This window comes from Chiloscyllium punctatum, chromosome 5 (assembly GCF_047496795.1).
Source record: "Chiloscyllium punctatum isolate Juve2018m chromosome 5, sChiPun1.3, whole genome shotgun sequence".
Taxonomy (NCBI): Eukaryota; Metazoa; Chordata; class Chondrichthyes; order Orectolobiformes; family Hemiscylliidae; genus Chiloscyllium; species Chiloscyllium punctatum.
This window is the reverse complement of record NC_092743.1, coordinates 4,853,981-4,871,480: the sequence shown is the minus strand read 5'-3', so window position 1 is coordinate 4,871,480 and position 17,500 is coordinate 4,853,981. Positions and strand designations below refer to the sequence as shown.

The window sequence follows — 17,500 nt, the reverse complement described above, 5'->3', positions numbered from 1 at the left end:
CAACCTCCTGTACACTGGAACTACAATTCAGGATCCCATCCCCCGACTGCATTAGTTTAAACCCCCCTGAAAAGCATTAGCAAATTTCACTCTCCACTCCCACCCACACCCCCCCCCCCCCCCCCACCGCAAGATATTGGTACCCCTCTGGTTCAGGTGGTGACCATCCTATTTGTAGAGATCCCACCTTCCCCAGAAAGAGCTCCAATCTGCGACCATGTCCTTCTAGGTAGTACTGGTTTGAGGTTTAGAAGGTGTTGTCTCATGGTGAATTTTTGTATACCATGCTGCTGAGCCTGTACTGGAATAGGACATATCCAGGTTTGGTGATGGCAGTGTTTTGGATATTCTGTAAGAAATGATTCTGAGTATGACAAATATAAGGGTGCTTAACTAGTCTGTGAGACAGCTCTCCAAGTTTGGCACTGGCCCCCAAAGAGTTGCTTCAGTCCAACCCTTTGTTCATGCTGACCAGATATTCTAAATTAGTCTAATCCCATTTGCCAGCATTTGGCCCATATTTCTCTAAACTGTTTCTACGTATGTACCAATTCAGATGCCTTTTAAATGTTGTAATTGTACCAGCCTCCACCACTTCTGGCAGCTCATTCCATACATTCACCACCTTCTGTGTGAAAAGGTTGCCACTTAGGTCCCTTTAAATCTTTTCCCTCACACCTTAAACCTATGCCTTATAGTTTTGGACTCCCCTACTGTGGAAAAATGACCTCGTCTATTTACCCTATCCATGCCCCTCATGATTTTATAAACATCTATAAGGTCACCCCTCAGCCTCTAATGCTCCAGTAAAAATATCATCAGCCTATTCAGCCTCTCCCTATAGCTTAAACCCTCCAACCCTAGCAACATTATGGTAAATAATTTATGAACATTTCAAGTTTAATAACATTTTTCCTATACAGGGAGACCAGAATTGAATGCAATATTCTGAAAGTGGCTCAACCATTGTCCTGTACAGCAATAAAATGACATGCAATTCCTGTACTCAATGAAGTGACCAACAAAATGCCTTCTTCACTACCCTATCTACCTGTGACCCTACTTGTAAGAAACTGTGAACCTGTACTCCTAGGTCTCTTTGTTCAGCAACACTCCCAAAGACCCTACCATTAAGCGTTTAAGTCCTGCCCTAACTTGCCTTACCAAAATGCAACACCTCTGATTTATCTAAATTATCTAAATTAAACTCCATCAGCCCATGTCCCTTGTACTCTGAGATAACCTCTTTCACTATCCACTACACCACCAATTTTGCTATCAGCTGCAAACTTATTAATTATTCCTCCTACATTCGTATCCAAATCATTTATATAAATGACAAAAAGCAATGGACCCAAAACCAATCCTTGCAGCACACTGCTGGTCATAGACCTCCAGTCTGAAAAAGAACCCTCCACCACAACCCTCTGTTTCCTACCTTCAAGCCAATTTTGTATCCAAATGGCTAGTTCTCCCTGGATTCCATGTGATCTCACCTTAAAAAATCAATCTACCATGTGAAACCTTGTTGAACACCTTTCTGAAGTCCATATTGACAATGTCCACCCTGCCTTCCTCAGTTTTTTTGTCATTTCTTCAAAAAACTCTATCAAGTTAGTGAGACACTATTTCATACAAGCCATGTTGACTAATCAGTCCTCACCTTTCCAAATACATGTACAGTAAATGCTGTCCCACAGAATCCCAACAACTTTCCTACCACTTACATAAGGCTCACTGGTCTATAGTTCCCTGGCTCTTCCTTATCATTTTTTAAATAATGGCACCACATTAGCCACACTGTAATTTTCCAGCACTTCACCCATAACTATTGATGATACAAATATCTCAGCAAGGGGCCCAGCCATCACTTTCCTAGCTTTCCACAAAGTTCTGGCATATCCCAGGGATTTATCCACCTTGGTCTGTTTTAAGACACCCTACACCACCACCTCTGTAACATCTTCAAGGTATCAAGATGTTAGTAAGGACAATTTTGCAGGTTCAATATGGCTGAGTTTGATGTTGTTGTTTCCAGTGCCTAGGCCATTTCAGAGTGCTATGGGTATGGAATAACCTCTAGGCAGATCAGGTAAGGTTGGCAGATTTCCTTCCCTAAATGAATTGGTATATTTTTAGTTTCAGTTGAGGAATGCATGTGCTCCATGATAGGCTGAAGAGTACTAATTCCATTTTTAAAGGTATATGCAAATTGAAAGTGGAATCTACCAGAGAATCCTATTTTAGAACAACAGCAGCAATTTGATTTTACATATAGCACTTTTAATATAAGAAAAGTCCAAATCCTTTGTAATGAAATTTGTCGATTCTATGAGGCAACAAGACAAGATTAGCAAACAGCTTTAGATTATATTTTTGCCCGTTTGGGAATTGAAAATATCTTGATTAGTGGTTATCTAAATTTTATATAAATGATTTGGATGTGGCACTAGTTGCAATATTTCCAAATTTGCTACTGACACTGAACTGGATGTATTTGAGAAGGACAACATTAAAATTGGAAGCCCAGCTGAGCTCTCCAAATGTTATTTGCACCACATTCAGCTCACTTACTGGGAGATGTAAATCTAGTAATTATTCTTTTTTTTGTTACTTCCCTCTCATGCTTCAAGATTCCCCTTAAAGCCTTTATCTTTGACCAAGCTTTTGATCATATGTCCCAATATTGACTTGCGTGATTGACATACTTTAGATGAGTTTTGGGAGTAGACAACACAATATAATGGCAAATTGTTGATTTTTGTATTGTACAATGTGCTCAAAGATGGAGGAATTGCTGCACTGTATATAGGGTTGCCTTTTACTGCATAAATTTCACCAAAGCTCCTTAGACAGCACCTTCCAAATCCACAAACATTTCCATCGAGAAGGACAGGGCAAGGTTACATGGGAGCAACACCACCCAAAAGCTTTCCCCAAGCCACATTCCATGCGGACTTGGAAATATATCACCTTTTCTTCAGTGTCACGTCAAAAACCTGGAACCTCCCTCCCTAACAGCATTGTGGGACCACCTACAGCAGATGGGGTGTTGTGGTTCAAGAAGGCTGCTTACCACCACTTGCTCAAGCATAACTAGAGATGGCAATAAATGTAGGCCTAGCTCAGCAATACCCACATCCCATGAATTAATTTTAAAAAATTAAATTTCTGCCTCATTTGCCCTTTCAAGTGGACATAAAATGGCCCTATTTTGAAGAAGTGAAAGGGAATAATTCATGGTGTCCAAGGCCAATATTTGTCCCTTACTCAACACAATAAAAAATGTTTATCTCCTCATTAATATGTTGTGGTTTGTGGAACCTGGCTATGTTCCAGCTTCCTCTTTCTATTATTCCAACAGTGACAATACTTCACTGGACAGCTGGTTTGTGATACGGAGTGACACTAAAAGATTCAAATCCCATACTAACTGAGGTTACCATGAAGGACTCTCATTCTCAATTTCCCCCATGCCTGAGGTGTGGTGACCCTTAAGTTAAGCTCACCACTAGTAATCTCCATCTAATGAGAGAGCCACCTTATGGTTCTCTTGTATTACAAAATCTTTGCTTTCTTTATACTTCAAAAATACTGCCATCATTATGAAGTACTTTGTATTTTCTGCAATGCGTAGATGCAAGCAGAACTGGCTTGGTCATAAAGACAGAGAGCATGGTGGTTAGGTGCTTTTTGGAATGGAGATTATTAACTGGTAGTGTTCTGCAAGGATGAATGCTGGGATCTCTGTTTGTAAAATATATAAATGATCTGGAGGAAAATGTAAGTGGTCTAATTTGTAAGTCTAAGGATAATGCCAAAATTGGCAGAGTTGCACATAGTGAGAAGGACTGTCAAAAAATACAGCTGGATGGATAGATTGCAAATTTGGGCAAAGAAATGGCGGATGAAGTTTAAACCAGAAAATTTGCAAAGTGATGCGTTTTGGAAGATCAAATTCAGGCAAACTATGTGACAAGTGGCAGAACCTTTGACATACAGAGAGATTAGATTAGATTACTTAGTGTGGAAACAGGCCCTTCGGCCCAACAAGTCCACACCGACCCACCGAAGCGCAACCCACCCAGACCCATTCCCCTACATTTACCCCTTCACCTAACACTACGGGCAATTTAGCATGGCCAATTTAGGCGTACAAGTCCACAGGTCCCTGAAAGTGGCAACACAGGTGGATAAGGTGGTCAAGAAGGCATACTTGCCAAGAAGGCATAATTTGCCAAGAAGTTGTGTCCAAAACTTTACTTAGGCTACATTTGGACTGTTGCATTCTGTTCTGGTCGTCACACTACCAGAAGGATGTGGATGTTTTGGAGAGGGTGCAGAGAAGGTTTACCAGGATGTCGCCTGGTCTGAAGGGATTTAGTTATGAGGAGTGATTGGATAAATTCGGGTTGTTTTCACTGGAAAGGTGCAAGTTGAAGAGCAACCTGATAGAAGTCTACAAAATTATGCGAGGCCTCAAGAGGGTGGATGGTCAGAGGCTTTTCCCAGGATGGAAAGATCAACTACAAGATGGCACAGGTTTAAGCTAAGAGGAAGAAAGTTTTTAGGGAAGAAGTGCAAGGAAAATGTTTTCAGAGTGGTGAGTGCCTGGAACGCACTGGTTGGAGCAGGCACATTTAACAATGTCTAAGGCATATCTTGATAGACATATAAATGGGAGGCAAACAGACTAATAGAAACAGCTTAGGCAATAAGTAGTGGGTCTAAGTAAGGAATAAGAATTGACACCGGCTTGGTGGGCTGAAGGGCTTGTTCTGGTGCTGTATTATTGTAATGTTTTGTAAATTTTACTATTAAGATATAGTTCTGCCCCTTAGTCTGACCCAAGCATATTACTAACCACAAACATGCTTGGAATACAGAATTTGTGTAATGAATGATCTCGAGATAAAAAAGCAAAACTGAAAATTAGAAGGTAGAGCAGTGGATGTGGTGTACATGGATATTAGCAAGGCATTTGATAAGGTTCCCCATGGTAGGGGCATTTATAAGGTAAGGAGGCATGGGATACAGGAAAATTTCGCTGTCTGGCTGAATACAGAATTGACTGGCCCATAGAAGATAGAGGGTGGTAGTAGATGGAAAATATTCAGCATGGATCTCAGCGACCAATGGTGTTCCACAGAGATCGGTTGTGGGACCTCTGCTCTTTGTGATTTTCATAATGACTTAGATGAGGAAGTGGAAAGGTGGGTTAGTCTGTTTGCTGATGACCCAAATGTTGGTGGAGTGGTAGATAATGTGGAGGGCTGTCGTAGGTTGGAATGGGACAGTGACAGGATGCAGAATTGGGCTGATAAGTGGCAGATTGAGTTAACCTGGAAAAGTGTGCAGTTATTCATTTTGAAAGGTTAAATTTGAATACAGAATACATGGTTAAAGGCAGGATTATTGGCAGTGTGGAGGAACAGAGGGATCTTGATGTCCATGTCCATAGATCCCTCAAAGTTACCACCCAAGTTGATAGGGTTGCTAAGAAGGCGTAAGGTGTGCTGGCTTTCATTAGTAGGGGGCATTGAGTTTAAGGGCCACAAGATTATGCTGCATCTCTGTAGAGCCCTGGTTAGACCCCTCTTGGAATATTGTGTTCAGTTCTGGTCGCCTCATTAGAGGAAGGATATGGAAGCTTTAGAGAGGATGCAGAGGAGATTTACCAGGATGCTGCCTGGACTGGAGGGCATGCTTATGAAGAAAGGTTGAGGGAGCTTGGGCTTTTCTCACTGGAGCGAAAAAGGATGAGAGGTGACTTGGTAGAAATGTACAAGATAATGAGAGGCATAGAGTGAATAGCCAGAGACTTCTTCCCAGAGTGGAAATGTCTATCATGAGGGGTCATAATTTTAAGGAAATTGGAGGAAGGTTTAGGGGAGATGTCAGATGTAGGGTCTTTACACAGAGAGTGGGGGGTGTGTGGAATGCACTCCTAGCAGTGGGAGTTGAGTCAGATACATTAGGGACCTTTTAAGCAACTCTTGAATAGGCACGTGGATGATTGCAAAATGAAGGGTATGCAGGTTACTTTGATCTTAGAGTAGGATAAAAGGTCGGCACAACATCGAGGGCCAAAGGGCCTGTACTGTACTATACTGTTCAATGTTCTCCACAAAGTGTTTCAGAACCATTTTACATATTTTCAAGATGATATTTCATTACTGAAACAGAAATTGTATTTTTCTAACAGAGAGAAATGCCACTTGCAAATGCGGTATTCTGGACTGCACGAAAAGGAAACGTGACTCTATTGAGGCTACTTTTAAACAGTGGTCGAATGGATGCAGACTGCAAAGACAGTGTATGGTCAATGAATGCATGTCAACAGCAAGTGTATCCCTTTCCCATAATTCATTGTGGTAGGGCTTACAGCAAAGTTTTCACAATTAAAACCAAACCTTTTTCCTGTGTGTAGTTAACTGCATGTGTTGTCAGCTAACTCCATTCAACTCAGTGTGATCGGAATAATTATCCCAACCTAGCATCTGGTTCTTGTTTATCATTAATATTTTCTTATTGGCAGCTTGGGACCACTGCTCTGATGGTGGCTTCATACTGCAATAATAAGGATTGTGTTCGAGAACTGATCCTGCAAGGAGCAGACATTAATCTCCAAAGAGAGGTAATGTGTAGCAAGCATTACTGTAATGTCTATATCTGAGGACGGCACTATCCACCCAGGAACATATTTAACAACATTGTTTTGATCATTGGCCTAATACAAGTCTTCAAAACTATGAAAGAATTTCAATAAGTTAATGTGGAGTAGATGTATCCAATTTCCTTTGTTTCTTCTGAGGAAAACCAAAATGAGGGCCAAATATATAAGTTAGAGGCTATTAATTCCAATAAGGAGTTCAGGAGGGCCCGCTTTAGCAAGAGAGTGGTGAGAATTTTTTTATTTGTTCATGGGATGTGGATTTTGCTTGTTATGCCAGCATTTATTGCCCATCCCTAATTGCATAGGGTTGAAAAATGTGGTGCTGGAAAAACACAGCAGGCCAGGCAGCATCCAAGGAGCAGAAGAATCGACGTTTCGGGCATAAGCCCTTCTTCAGGAATGAGGCTGGTGTGCCGAGCGGGCTGAGATAAAAGATGGGGGAGGGGCGCTGGGAATACGATAGGTGGAAGGAGGTGAGGGTGAGGGTGATAGGCTGGAGAAGGGGTGGGGCGGAGAGGTCGGGAAGAAGATTGCAGGTCAAGAGGGTGGTGCTGAACCAGGGGTTGGGACTGAGATAAGGTGGGGGGAGGGGAAATGAGGAAGCTGGAGAAATCTACATTCATCCCGTGTGGTTGGAAGGTTCCTAGGCGGAAGATGAGGCTCTCTTCCTCCAGGCGTCGTGTGGCCAGGATCTGGTGATGGAGGAGGCCAAGGACCTGCATGTCCTTGGCGGAGTGGGAGGGGGAGTTAAAGTTTTCAGTCATGATCATCATAATGAATGGTGGTGCAGGCGCTATCGTATTGCCAGCGCTACTCCCCCAAATTCCCTCCCTCCTACCTTTTATCTCAGCCCGCTTGGCACACCAGCCTCATTCCTGAAGAAGGGCTTATGCCCGAAACGTTGATTCTTCTGCTCCTCGGATGTTGCCTGGCCTGCTGTGTTTTTCCAGCACCACATTTTTCAACTCTGGTCTCCAGCATCTGTAGTACTCACTTTCTCCTAATTGCATAGGGGTCAGTTAAGAGTCAGTCGCATTGCTGTGGGTCTGGAGTCAAATGTAGGCACAACCAGATAAGGATGGTAGTTTTCTTCCCTAAAGGACGTTTAGAACAATGGTTTTGTCATTATTAGATTCTCAATTCCAGATTATTTTTATTGAATTTAAATTCCTCTATCTATCATGGTTGGATTACAGCCCAAGTCCCTGGAAGACAATAGACAATAGACAATAGGTGCAGGAGTAGGCCATTCTGCCCTTTGAGCCTGCACCACCATTCATTATGATGATCATGGCTGATCATCCTCAATCAGTATCCTGTTCCTGCCTTATTTCCATAACCCTTGATTCCACTATCCTTGAGAGCTCTATCCAACTCTTTCTTAAATGAATCCAGAGACTGGGCCTCCACTGCCTTCTGGGGCAGAGCATTCCACAAACCCACCACTCTCTGGGTGAAGATGTTTCTCCTCATCTCTGTCCTAAATGGCCTACCCCTTATTTTTAAGCTGTGTCCTTTGGTTCGGGACTCACCCATCAGCGGAAACATGTTTCCTGCCTCCAGAGTGTCCAATCCTTTAACAATCTGATACACCTCAATCAGATCCCCTCTCAATCTTCTAAACTCAAGGGTATACAAGCCCAGTCGCTCCAATCTTTCAACATAAGATAGTCCTGCCATTTCAGGAATTGACCTCGTGAACCTACGCTGCACTCCCTCAATAGCCAGAATGTCTTTCCTCAAATTTGGAGACCAGAACTGCACACAATATTCCAGGTGTGGTCTCACCAGGGCCCTGTACAGCTGCAGAAGAACCTCTTTGCTTCTATACTCAATCCCTCTTGTTATGAAGGTCAGCATGCTATTAGCCTTCTTCACTACCTGCTGTACCTGCATGCTTGCTTTCATTTACTGGTGTACAAGAACACCCAGATCTCTTTGTACTGCCCCTTTACCTAACTTGACTCCATTTAGGTAGTACCTAGATTAATTGTCGTGCAATACTACCACTAGGTCATTGCCCACCCCACAACTATAACGAAACTTGCTTCCACTGGGATTGGTTGAGCCAAATATCATATGTGTTTAAAGGGAAACTAGATAAACACATGGGGGAGAAAGGAATAGAAGGAAGTACTGATAGGGTAATGAAGTGAGGTAGAAGGAAGCTCAAGTGAAACATGCATCTCAACACAGACTTATGGGGCAAAATAAATTGTTTATATGTTGTAAATTGAGTTTTTTTTGCCACCTTGTTTTTTTTAAATTAGGAAAATTGTTCTGGAGTTCTTTCGATTGGCCAGTGTAAGTTTGGTAGAGAATCAGCACAAGTCCTGGTTAATGCCCCATGTAGATCTTACACCAAAGTTATGGCAGCTGATGGAGAAAACTCCATCCAGAGAAATTGTCCAGGAAGCGAGTTAAACCAAGTTAGAAGAAAATATTTGTCAGTGTGAGAATAAAGAAACATTAACAAGAGTATCATTAAAAGTAACTTAATTAAAGTCTGAAAGAAATTAAGAGCAGTTGCAGATTTATGCTGATTGAATTGATATCCTTCCTTTTCTCCCAGTCAGGTTCCACAGCATTATACTTTGCTGCTCAACAAGGAAACGATACCATTGTGAAATTTCTTTTGGAGTATGGGGCCTCCACTGAACTAGCAACTAAAGTAAGAGAACTTACAGTCTGTAATGAGACTGGAGGCTTTAATCTGCAACATGCCAGTGTGGCCCAAGGTGATTTCATATGTGCAGTGGCAAGGCAGTTGAGAAGTGGTTAATGAAACTTGTGGGATCCTGAACTTTATAAATAGAGGCATAGGGTACAAATGTAAGGAAATATTAGTTCAGACTTGAATGTGTTCAATTATGCTCAATTCTGAACACCATACTTCCTTAAGAGAATAAAATGGAATTGGAAAGGAAAAGATGCAGAACAGATTTCCGGGAGTGGTTGTGAGGCTGAGAGTTGTCAGATCCTTGAGTGGATTGGCAAATCTGGAATTGTTCTTGTTGAAGAAGATTGAGAGGAGATTAGTTGAAGGTGTCCTAAATCATGAAGGGTACATGGACAAAGTAGACATGGGTCAATTATTCCATTGGCAGAAGGGGGACACCAGTTTAGTGTTTGGCAAAAGAAACAGAGGTAACATGAGATAAATGCAGCAAATAGTTAGAATCTGGATTACATTGCTTGAGGGTTTGGGGAGACAGATGTAATCATGACTTTTGAGAGGGAATTGGATAAGTATGTGAAGAGAAAGTATTTTTAAAGATAAGGGTAAAAGGATGAGGAAGTGAGATCAATTGAGTTGCTCTCATAGAGAGCTGACATGGATCTGATGACCAAATATGGATTTGTAAAATAAACATTAATGAGGATTGGGGGAAAATGTCTCCTGTGGCTGGAAGCGTACTGAGTGTAAAGGAAAATGGTTGTTGAAAGCCTATCAGCTCAGTCCTAGGCTGTCACTTCCGGAGTTCCTCACAGAAATGTCCTTTGCACAACCAACTTCAGTTGCTTCACGAAAGATCTTTCCCTTTGCTGTTTCAATTGGCCTCTGTACTCTTGCATTAGAAAGGGAAAGGTTAGCTTGGTTTCAAACCATGATTGTTACCTAGTGACTCTCTTTTGGAAAGACATGTCAGGTACACTTGTGGTTGACAGTGCCTACAGTAATAATGTAGCTTATTTTCACTCACTGTCAAAATTTAAACATGAAGAATGAATAGTGTTCCAGTGCTTGTTCAGTGTATGTGAGAGTGGGGTTTGAACAAAGAATGAGCATCTTTAGAACATAAAAGAAAATTGATTTATTAAGTAAATTTCCATGTGTTTTTCTTCTGCAGGACGGTGCTACTCCACTTTCAATTGCCAGTCAGTATGGACATATTAAAGTGGTGGATATATTACTCAACAGAAGATGCAATGTTAACGTCCAGCTTAAGGTGAGAGCTGGACATGACTATGGAACAATTGAAATTGGCACATGAGTCCTGGACAAATAAACATACATAAAACCTTGGTTAGACTCGAAGAGTGTGGTGCTAGAAAAGCACAGCCAGTCAGGCAGCATCCAGGGAGCAGGAGAATGGATGTTTGAGCATAGGCCCTTCATCAGGAATAAGGCTTGTGGCCCAAGGGGGCTGAGCGATAAATGGATGGGGGTTGGGGGTGTGGGAAAGGTAGCTGGGAATGTGAGAGGTAGATGAAGGTGCTAGGTCAGAGAAGAGGGTGGAGCGGATAGGTGGGAAGGAAGCTAGACAGTTAGAACAGTTCAAGAGTATAGTGCAGAGTTGGAAGTTTGAATCTGTGTTATGGACCAGGCCTGACCCCTCAAAACACTTTTAGTTGGTAGCCCAGACAGTAACTTTGCTATTTGTTTCAGATAAAAACATGATTCAGTTTTTTGAGGAAGTAACAAAGAGGATTGATGAGGGCAGAGCGGTAGATGTGATCTATATAGATTTCAGTAAGGCATTCGACAAGGTTCCCCATGGGAGACTGATTAGCAAGGTTAGATCTCACTGAGTACAGGGAGAACTAGCCATTTGGATACAGAACTAGCTCAAAGGTAGAAGACAGAGGGTAATGGTGGAGGGTAGTTTTTCAGACTGGAGGCCTGTGACCAGTGGAGTGCCACAAGGATCGGTCCTGGGTCCTCTACTTCTTGTCATTTACATAAATGATTTGGATGCGAGCATAAGAAGTACAGTTAGTAAGTTTGCAAATGATACCAAAATTGGAAGTGGTCAGTGAAGAGGGTTACCTCAGATTACAACAGGATCTTGAACAGGATCTGCAATGGGCAGAGAAGTGGCAGATGGAGTTTAGTTCAAATAAATGCAAAAGAAGTGCTGCATTTTGGGAAAGTAAATCTTAAAAGGACATATACACTTAATGGTAAGGTCCTAGGGAGTGTTGCTGAACAAAGGGACCTTGGAGGTTCATAGCTCCTTGAAAGTGGAGTCACAGGTAGATAGGATAATGACGGAGGCATTTGGTATGCTTTCCTTTATTGGTCAGAGTATTGAGTACAGGATTTGGGAGGTCATGTTGCGGCTGTACAGGACATTGGTTAGGCCACTGTTGGAATATTGCGTGCAATTCTGGTTTCCTTCCTATTGGCAAGATGTTGTGAAACTTGAAAGGGTTCAGAAAAGATGTACAAGGATGCTGCCAGGGTTGGAGGATTTGAACTATAGGGAGAGGCTGAACAGGCTGGGGCTGTTTTCCCTGGAGCGTTGGAGGCTGAAGGGTGACCTTATAGAGGTTTACAAAATTATGAGGGGCATGGATAATGTAAATAGGCAAAGTCTTTTCCCTGGGGTCGGGGAGTCCAGAACTAGAGGGCATAGGTTTAGGGTGAGAGGGGAAAGATATAAAAGAGACCCAAGGGGCAACTTTTTCACACAGAGGGTGGTGCGTGTATGGAATGAGCTGCCAGAGGCTGGTACAATTGCAACATTTCAGAGGCATTTGGATGGGTATATGAATAGGAAGGGTTTGGAGCGATATGGGCCGGGTGCTGGCAGGTGGGACTAGATTGGATTGGGATATCTGGTCAGCATGGACGGGTTGGACCGAAGGGTCTGTTTCCATGCTGTACATCTCTATGACTCTATAACTCTAAGTGTATAGTGGTTGTCCCCGAAGTGATCTGACTGCCAAGTTTTAAACAAACAGAATTTATTTACAAAATTACCAAATGAAACACAAAAAACAGAAAATAGAATACCTGATAACATATCCTATCCGCTCACCTTTGATCGTATCATTTTCTTTTCAAAGATATGAAAGCCTTACACAGAAAGCATTATCTGTTAGGATTAACAAAAGGACCTCAATAAACCTTTCAATGACATTACAAATTGAATGGCTGTAACAACAGGCTCCATCTAAACAGTCTGGTATTTTTGTCCTTAAATTTGTCCATAAATGTCAATGGATTGTGATCAGTGTATACGATTGTATCAGATGTGCTGCTGGTAATATAAACACTGAAATGTTGTAGTGCCAACACCAAGCTCAAAGTCTCTCTCTCAACTGTTGAATATTTCTGCTAATGAACATTGCACTTCCTGGAGAAATACCTGATAGGTCTTTCTATCTTCTTGTCATCTTCCTGCAGGAGCACAGCACCAATACCCACTTCACTCACATTGATAGTCACATTGAAAGGCTTTGTGTAACCAGGTGTAGTGAATTCCAGGACAGTGGTTAATCACAGTCTTCAGGCTGTCAAATGCCTTCTGACAGTCTGCTGTCCACTGAAACTTTTTGCCTTTTTTTAGCAATTCAATGAGTGGAGCAGCCACAAAGTTTTGATAAAATCCATTCAATCCCAGGAATCGTAGTACTGCTCTTTTTGTCGTGGGCATGGGAAATTCCCAATTACTTTCATTTTTGCATCCTGTGGGGCGATTTGTCCATGTCCAATAACATGGCCCAGGAAGATGACCTGGTCTGTGGCAAATTCGCCTTTAGCTAGGTTTACCACCGAGCCTGCCTTCCAAAGTTGATTGAACAAGTCCGGATAAATGCTGTAAACGTCCTTCCATGTGTGACTAAAAATCACCAGTTCTTTGATATACACAACATCGTTGGGTAATCCAGCAATGACCTTATTGGTTAATCTCTGAAATGTGGCCAGAGTGTTTGCCGTACCAAATGGCATGACTTTAAACTGAAACAGTCCATTTGACATTACATATGCCAAAACTGCCTTTGCTCTTTCTGACAAAGGTACTTGCCAGTAGCCTCTGAGCTATCCAACTTAGAAATGTAAGTTGCTTCTCCCACCTCTTCAACATAGTCTTCCAACTGCAGAATTGGAATTGGAATTGCATCAGTCTTTGTAATTGCATTGATTTTTGTGATAATCCACACACAACTGTTGGGTACCATCTGGCTTTGGCACCATGATTATGGGTGAGCTCCAGTCACTATAACTTACTTCGACTACGTCGTCTTGGAGGATGCGTTCTATCTCCTTTTGAACCTGTGCCAACGTTAGAGGGTTATGCCTATAAGGATGTTGCTTAATCAGAACAGCATCTCCTATATCTACATCATGCACAATTAAGTTAGTACTTCCCAGTTTGTTTCCACATATCTCCCCATGTGATAGTAATATCTCTTTCAGATCATTTTGATCTTTCTCAGGAAGCTAATTCAATAATTTCAATAATTGTGGGCGCACAGTGCCTCACAGCACCAGGGACCCGGGTTCAATTCCCACCTCGGGCAACTGTCCGTATGGAGTTTGCACATTCTCCTGTGTCTGTGTGGGTTTCCTTTGGGTGCTCTGGTTTTCTCCCACAGTCCAAAGATGTGCAGGTCAGGTGAATTGGCCATGCTAAATTGCCCGTAGTGTTAAGTGAAGGGTAAATGTAGGGGAATGGGTCTGGGTGGGTTGCTCTTCGGAGGGTCGGTGTGGACTTGTTGGGCCGAAGGGCCTGTTTCCACACTGTAAGTAATCTAATCAAAAAAAATTATCCCCATGTTTGACAACTTCCTCATTGCCCAATTTGATTTGAGGAATATCCAATTCAGAATCCTCTGAATATGGTTCTTCTTTCTGGGCTGTAATCATTAACACCTTCTCCTCCTGCTTTCCTTCCCTATCAAAAAACCTTTTAAGCACATTCACATGACACACTGAGATTTCTTCTTGTCTGGAGTCCTTACCAAGTCATTCACCTCACTCAATTTCCTTTCGATTTGATATGGTCCATTGAACCTTGCTTTTAAAGGTTCACCTATTACTGGAAATATTACTGATACCTTGTCCCCGATAGTAAAATTGCAAATTTTTGATTTCTTGTCTGCTTCCTGTTTCATTGCATGCTGCAGTGATTTTAAATGCTGTCTAGTCAACTCCCCAGCTCTATTTAATCGTTCTCTAAAAGTTGACACACAGACCAAATACGTGATCTCTGAATTCTGACTTACTAACTTAAATCAATTTTAACGGTCCTCTCACTTCATGCCCGTAAACTAATTCAAATGGACTGAATTTAGTCAATCCATTTGGTGCATCTCTGATCGCAACAAGTACAAAAGGAATTCCCTTTCCTTCTCATCTGGATAGTCCTGACTATAAGCCCTCAAATGCTCTTTAATGTTTGATGCCACCTTTCTGGCGCTCCTTGCAATTCTGGATGGTATGCAGTAGATTTGAATTATTTCATTTCTAAGCTTTCTTTAACCTCCTTGAATAGATTGGATGTGAAGTTTGACTCTGTATCTATATTGGTAGTGTTGTGGCGAAAATATAGACAACCACCAGGAGACGCAGAGAGTTCTTCAAGAAGTAGGTCTTTTATTTGCAAACAAAAAACCATGACACTGAGAAAGCAGATTCTCTAATGCCCACGAACCTCAGGGTCCGTGGATTTTTATTTTTTTTATTGTTTCTGTTAGCTTATCAGCATGTCCAACTATATTAATCAAAGTATCTCACTCTAGCTACACAATAAACCAGTGATGTTAGTTCCCATTATCTCTTTAGTTGTACATTCTACTTAATGTTATTCTAATGGCACGGTTAGGTATTTATTGCTAACTTTGCTACAGTGATCTTTCATTGCAGACTAACCTGTCATGATAGGTATTTAGTCTCCTGTCTCAAGCTGACTATGCTAACAATTAATTAGTTAAAAATCAAACAACACCAGGTTATAGTCCAACAGGTTTAATTGGAAGCACACTAGTTTTCGAAGCGATGTTCCTTCATCAGGTGATAGTGGGTTAGCTGTTAACAATGGTTAAAGCTAGACAATATGTTGACAACATTGTCTAGCTATCACCATAGCTATCACCATTGTTAACAGCTAACCCGAGAATGCAACTTTTTTAAAAAAAGGTTTTGTGATTTACACATGAAAGAAGTGAAACTATCACTGTATTCTAACAGATGAAAGGCTTAACAATCAATTTTTCAATGTATAATTTCAGTTACATCACACTGCAAATTTTTGCTATAAATTCTGTGTTACGATCAAGCCCCCCACTATCACCTGATGAAGGAGCGTCGCTCCGAAAGCTAGTGTGCTTCCAATTAAACCTGTTGGACTATAACTTGGTGTTGTGTGATTTTTAACTTTGTACACCCCACTCCAACACCGGCATCTCCAAACAATTAATTAGACATTTTAATGTCATGTTCCACATATTTATTGTCCCAATCCTGTCATAGTAACACTTAACAGAGAAACTTGCTTTATTACTTATGTTATCTCATCTCGCCATAGTGACCTTTCAGCCTTAACCTTACTCTGCTAATTGGTGTAAGAATGTTCCACTATGGTTATCCCATCCTGCCTTCCACAGAATACAGATTGCCAGTGGTCTTCATGCTTTAACCTTTCCCATGCTTTCATGTTCTTTATTTTCTATAGTAGTCAGTATTTAGTATTTAGTAAAAAATTTTGAGTAATTCCTCTACAATCCTTTTAGCTGTGATATTGTTTAATGGAACAGCCTCTGGAAATCTAGTCAATACATCCGTTATTGTAAACAAATACTGATTCCCACTTTTTGTTTGAGGTTAAGGACCTACACAATCAATTAAGACTCTTGTAAAAGGGCCTCAAATGCTGGAACAGGTATTAAAGGTGCAGGTTTTATTACAGCCTGTAGTTTTCCAATTACCTGACATGTATGATACATCTGGCAAACTTCAACAACATTCTTATGCAGTCCAGGCCAGTAGAAATATCTTTGTATTTTAGCCTGTGTTTTCCTCACTCCTAAATGACCTCCAAGTGGTATCTCATGCGCCACTCACAATACCTCCTTTCTGTATCCCACTGGCAAGACAATTTGATGAATTTCTATCCATTTCTCATCTGCTTGAATATGTGATGGTCTCCATTTCCTCATTCAGACACCATTTTTCAGGTAGTAACACTCAGGGATACATTCAGATTCCTTCTCTGTATATACCTTTCGGTATAACTGCTCTAAATTTTCATCTTTCTGCTGTAACTCAATGTCTTTCGCAGTGCGAAAGATATTTGCATAATTACCTATTTGTTCTTGTTTTATCTCAATTATTTGATCGAACACAGCCTCTGCTAATGCCATTTCAACTTCCTTATCTATACCCTTTGACCTCTGCTGTTTCAACTGGTGACTCTGTGACCTCGTTACTACACAATCTGGGAAGATTCCAGGGTAAAATTCCTGCATTGCTTCAGTTGCCTGAGTTTCCACTGGCTTTTCAACCACAGAAGGCAGCACTCCTACCAGTGAATCAGCTATATCATTTGCAAGGACAAGTTGTATTCCTGGAGCTGAGTGTTTGTCCAGTACTCCTACCACAAATTTTCTGCTGTTTTCTGGAATTTTAGCCTCACTTTACATAATTCAGCACTTTTTGTATCATCATGAATTCCCGTTACTGATATCTCATTTTTCAGCATCACTGACAGAGAGGATCCTGTTTCCCTTAATAGTGTCTCCCTTTACCTGCTACACCTCGCCTATGTGAACAAACTTTATCTTTGCAGGTATATTTTCTAAGCAGATCCAGCACTTCCTCCTTAACCAACCCCCGATCAGTCTGATGCAGCTTTCTAGCTTCCACTGTGCTTTCTGTTACCATTCCAACCAAACTTCCAGGCTTATCCTGTTTTCCTACATCTGGCTTTTTCCTAGCCCACTAACACTGATTTCATGTAGCCCACTTTATTGCAATCAAAACACCAGAGCATTTTACTTTCTTTGTCTCCTTCAAGGGTTTCCTTTTTACTCTGTGGTAAGTTATCCTTATGATCTTCACTGAGATCTACCTTTCCCTTTCCACATGAGCATTTC

The 17,500-nt window shown here is 41.4% G+C and overlaps 1 protein-coding gene across 3 annotated transcripts in view; it reads left to right on the top strand.

The window, feature by feature from the left end:
- The window catches only part of ankrd29 (ankyrin repeat domain 29), a 99,332-nt gene that overhangs the window by 26,624 nt on the left and 55,208 nt on the right, over nt 1-17,500 (top strand). For 2 of the 3 annotated variants that reach the window (XM_072569675.1, XM_072569676.1), the window contains 3 exons: nt 6,539-6,637; nt 9,249-9,347; nt 10,528-10,626. In XM_072569675.1, the coding sequence (XP_072425776.1) occupies nt 6,539-6,637; nt 9,249-9,347; nt 10,528-10,626 (297 nt within the window). Of the gene's footprint in view, nt 1-6,205; nt 6,317-6,538; nt 6,638-9,248; nt 9,348-10,527; nt 10,627-17,500 lie in introns of all 3 variants that reach the window. The other variant, XM_072569674.1, reaches the window with a different exon arrangement.